The following is a 4489-nucleotide window of genomic DNA, read 5'->3' on the forward strand; positions in this document are numbered from 1 at the left end:
CAGGGCATGGCATCAGGGTGGGAGAGGTGCTGGATGAGCTCTGCGATGTAAGGAATGAGAAGTGGCTAGGATGGCCAAAGGTGGGAGGAGGGGGCCCTGGCGATGGGTTGAGTTGGAAGAGCTGTGGAAAGCATGAGTCCCAGGCCAGGCTCTGGCTCACACCTGTAATCCTAGCACTTTGGGAGGCCAAGGTGGGCGGATCACTTGAGGTCAGGAGTTTGAGACCAGCCTGGCCAACATGGTGAAATCCCACCACTACTTTAAAAAAAAAAATGGCCAGGCACAGTGGCTCACACCTATAATCCCAGCCTTTTGGGAGGCCAAGGCTGGCAGGTCCCCTGTGCTCAGGAGTTCGAGACCGGCCTGGCCAACATGGCCAAACCCTATCTCTACCTAAAATACAAAAATTAGCCGGGCGTGGTGGCACGTATCTGTAGTCCCAGCTACTCGGGAGGCTGAGGCAGGAGAAACGCTTGAACCTGGGAGGCAGAGGTTGCAGTGAGCCAAGATTGCACCACTGCACTGCAGCCTGGGCGACAGAATGAGACGCCACCTTAAAAAAAAAAAAAAGAAAAATTGGCGTGAGTCCCACGTGAGTGCAGAGCAGGTCTGACACAGGCAAGGCTCCCTAGCAGTCGTGGGAAATAGGGTTGAACTTAACAACTTAAAATCTTTTACCAGTTAGGTGTAGGGCAATAATCATTCTAATTTTTAATCGCTGTGTTCATTTTCAGATGCTTCAAAGTATTATTAAAAATGTGTGGATCCCCATGAAGCCCTACTATACCCAAGTTTACCAGGAGATTTGGATAGGAATGGGGCTGATGGGCTTCATCGTTTATAAAATCCGGGCCGCCGGTATGTTTCTTTATGTTTGATTTTTTTGAGGTCAGGAAGAAAATGATTTTCAAAAAGAATCACAATTCATGTTGTAAAGGAACTATGGGGTTTTAACTAGGTATGAACATCAGAGCTACCTACAGTCCTTCGTAAAAATACAGGGAGCACATGTCAGCTATAAAAGACATTTGGGGACAGTGGGGAATTTTTTGGTTTGTTTGTTTTGTTTTTTTGGAGACCGTCTCTCACTCCGACACCCAGGCTGGGGCGCAATGGCACAATCATGGTTCACTGCAGCCGCCACCTCCTGGGCTCAGGTGATTCTCCCACCTCAGCCTCCCAGGTAGCTAGGACCACAGGTGCCTGTCACTATGCCCAACACCACCACCACCTGGCTAACTGTTTTTGTACCTTTTTTTTTTTTTTTTTTTGGAGAGGGTTTTCCCGTGTTGCACAGGCTGGTCTCAAACTGCTGGGCTCAAGCAGTCCTCCAGTCGTGGCTTCACAAAGTGCTGGAATTACAAGCATGAGCCACAACACCTGGCCCAATTGGGGACCTTTGAACAAGACTTTAATATCAGAATTGTGAGTTTTCTTAGGTGTGAGAGTGGTGTTACATTCGTTTTAAGAGATGAAGTCTAAAGTATGGTTTCATGGTATGTGGTAGTTCATTGCACCTTTTCAGCTGTTCTGAATATTTGAAATTTGTTGGTAATACAATTTAGAGGAGAGGAATAACCACTTGGTTCTCAGTAGAGCAGAGCAGTGTGGCCCAATCACATGTTCCTAAGCTGTTGATTACAAAGAGGAAAGAGAAAACTAGAGTTTAGGACATTGTAGAGGGGAAGGAGCCCTGCAAATTTGAAAGGGCTGTTAGCTGTTCATAGAACATATTTGATAGGAATTTTACCATTTCTTGGCTATAAGACATGTTTTTTGAACGCTTCCTGAATTGCTTTACCTAAGCTACAATGCCTTCAGCTAAATGTTAATTTTGACAAAGGCATTTTTATAAAGATATGACTGATTTTTTTCCCTTCCTTTTATTTTAGATAAAAGAAGTAAGGCTTTGAAAGGTAAGATTTTTGCTTCTGAAAATGGTTGGGAATGGAAAACACCATCATGTCTTTTCAGGACAAGGCATATCATTGTTCTGAATTGAAATTGATACATGGTTCAGTACATATGTAAGATGCAGTCGAAATGCTTCACAGCTTGAAGTTTACTGTGCCTGCTGGAAAACAGAATTCTGAATTTCTGCTTTTTATAGTCAAGTGGATCAAGTAAAACTTCCCAGGAGTAACAGAGGAATAGATGAATTAGAGGTGGTCGATAGCATCACCAGTAGGGAAGCACAAGGGAGCTGTGTGAGCCTGCTGTCCTAGAAGTTCCCTAATGATGTGGTTTGGATGGTTTTGGTTTGTTTTTGTTGTTGTTTGTTCTTTTTTTTTTTTTTTTTTTGAGACAGAGTCTCGCTGTTGCCCAGGCTGGAGTGCAGTGGCGCCATCTCGGCTCACTGCAAGCTCCGCCTCACGGGTTCACGCCATTCTCCTGCCTCGGCCTCCTGAGTAGCTGAGACTACAGGCATCCGCCGCCACGCCCGGCTAATTTTTTGTGTAGAGTCAGGGTTTCATGTAGCCAGGATGGTCTCGAGCTCCTGACCTTGTGATCCACCCGCCTCGGCCTCCCCCTAATGATGTGTTTTTAATGGTTTTGTTTTTTGTTTTCATTTTTTGAGACAGAGTCTCACTCTGTTGCCCAGGCTGGAGTGCAGTGGCACAATCTTGGCTCACTGCAACCTCCGCCTTCCATATTCAATTCTCCTGCCTCAGCCTCCCAAGTCGTTGGGATTACAGATGGGATTACAGCTACAACACCAGGCTAATTTCTTGTATTTTTAGTAGAGATGGGGTTTCACCATGTTGGCCAGGCTGGTTTCGAACTCCTGACCTCAGGTGATCCACCCGCCTTGGCCTCCCAAAGTGCTGAGATTACAGGCGTGAGCCACGGCACCTGGCCTTTAATGTATTTTGAAAGAAAGTGCCTTATAAATTTAGGCCGGAGCAACAATGAAACTGTAGCCATTTGAATGTTACACAAACACAGGATTAGCTCCATGAGTTTGAGGAAGAGGCGTTTCCCTGCCCCGCTCTTCTTTGCGCTGTGGGTGGCCACTGCTGTCTGTTGTCATTATGTGGGCCCTTAAGCACTCTGGGTGTTTCATATAGAAATAATCCTACTTTTCAATGGTATTGAAAGGTGTCATTTATATTTTTGGACTGTTGATCAACTTTTTTTGATACTTGTTTAATAAATTACATCCAACTTGTTCCTTCCTTCTTAAATTGTATTTATACATGCATCTCTTTCAAAAGCTTCGACGCCTGCTCCTGGTCATCACTAACCAGATTTACTTGGAGTACATGTGAAAGAAAACATCAGTCCGCCTGTAAATTTAAGCAAGCCGTATTAGATGGGGAGCATGGAACATCCCTCTACACTTGTATAAGTACCATTTACTTCACGGCATGAATAAATGGATCTGTGAGATGCACTGCTACCTGGTCCTGCTTTCAATGTGTTACCCCCTCAGCCTCCTCCAGTGTGTCGGACATACTCTGAATAGATCATTTGTCATGCAGCAGATGCAGTCAGAATCTCACTGAGCCACCCATCATTGTGAAATAATTATCTCAGTTGTCACAGGAGTTGGTGATCAGGATCCAGGCACTCACTTGGATTCTACTCTTAATAAATGTTTATTAAACTTGATCCTGATACTTACCTTGTGACTTTTCTGAGCCTCTGTTTTCTTATTTGGAAAATGGAGATGTTAATTATGTAAGTTCTAACTTACAGTTATTATGAGGATAAATAAGAGAAAGATTTAAACTATGAAATCCTTTAGAGGGCCAGGCACAGTGGCTCAAGCCTGTAATCCCAGCACTTTGGGAGGCCGAGACGGGCGGATCACGAGGTCAGGAGATCAAGACCATCCTGGCTAACATGGTGAATCCCTGTCTCTACTAAAAAAAATACAAAAAACTAGCCAGGCGAGGTGGCGGGCGCCTGTAGTCCCAGCTACTCGGGAGGCTGAGGCAGGAGAATGGCGTAAACCTGGGAGGCGGAGCTTGCAGTAAGCTGAGATCCGGCCACTGCACTCCAGCCCGGGCGACAGAGCAAGACTCCGTCTCAAAAAAAAAAAAAAAATTATCCATCTGCCCAGCTGCTCAGGCTTGAGAATACACTAGAATCACCTGGAAGACCGTAACACAGCGAGCTGGGCCCCAGTGTTTCTGATTGCACTGCTGTAGGAAGGAGCCCAAGGACTTGTATGTCTAACAAGCATCCAGGATGTTGGATGCCAGGACCCCAGTTGGAAAATTTCTGATGATACAAAGAACACAGGCCTGCCCTACCACAGCCTTCACATTCCACTGCATTGGCACCAGGCTCCAGCCCTGTGTCACGCATCTTAGTGCATTTAGTCCACCTTAGAACCTAGCGAGGCATCGGTGCAGGCCCTGACTGTCAGAACAGGAAACAGGCTGGGAGGCAGTAACATGCTACAGAAGTCACAATTAGCAAGCACTGGGGCTGGGACTTGAACCCCCAGAACCTGAACTCGCATCCAAAGGGAGGTGAGGAC

General features: G+C 45.9%; 1 protein-coding gene across 1 annotated transcript in view; it reads left to right on the top strand.

The window, feature by feature from the left end:
• ATP5MPL (ATP synthase membrane subunit 6.8PL) overlaps positions 1–3624 on the top strand; it is a 13626-nt gene extending 10002 nt beyond the window's left edge. Inside the window, exons 2-4 of the mRNA XM_023205747.1 lie at positions 735–858; positions 1893–1916; positions 3216–3624. Of these exons, the coding sequence (XP_023061515.1) occupies positions 735–858; positions 1893–1916; positions 3216–3244 (177 nt within the window). The 3' untranslated portion in view covers positions 3245–3624. The remainder of the gene's footprint in view (positions 1–734; positions 859–1892; positions 1917–3215) is intronic.
• The last annotated feature ends 865 nt before the right edge of the window (positions 3625–4489 follow it).

Source organism: Piliocolobus tephrosceles, chromosome 6 (genome assembly GCF_002776525.5).
Source record: "Piliocolobus tephrosceles isolate RC106 chromosome 6, ASM277652v3, whole genome shotgun sequence".
NCBI classification, from domain to species: Eukaryota; Metazoa; Chordata; class Mammalia; order Primates; family Cercopithecidae; genus Piliocolobus; species Piliocolobus tephrosceles.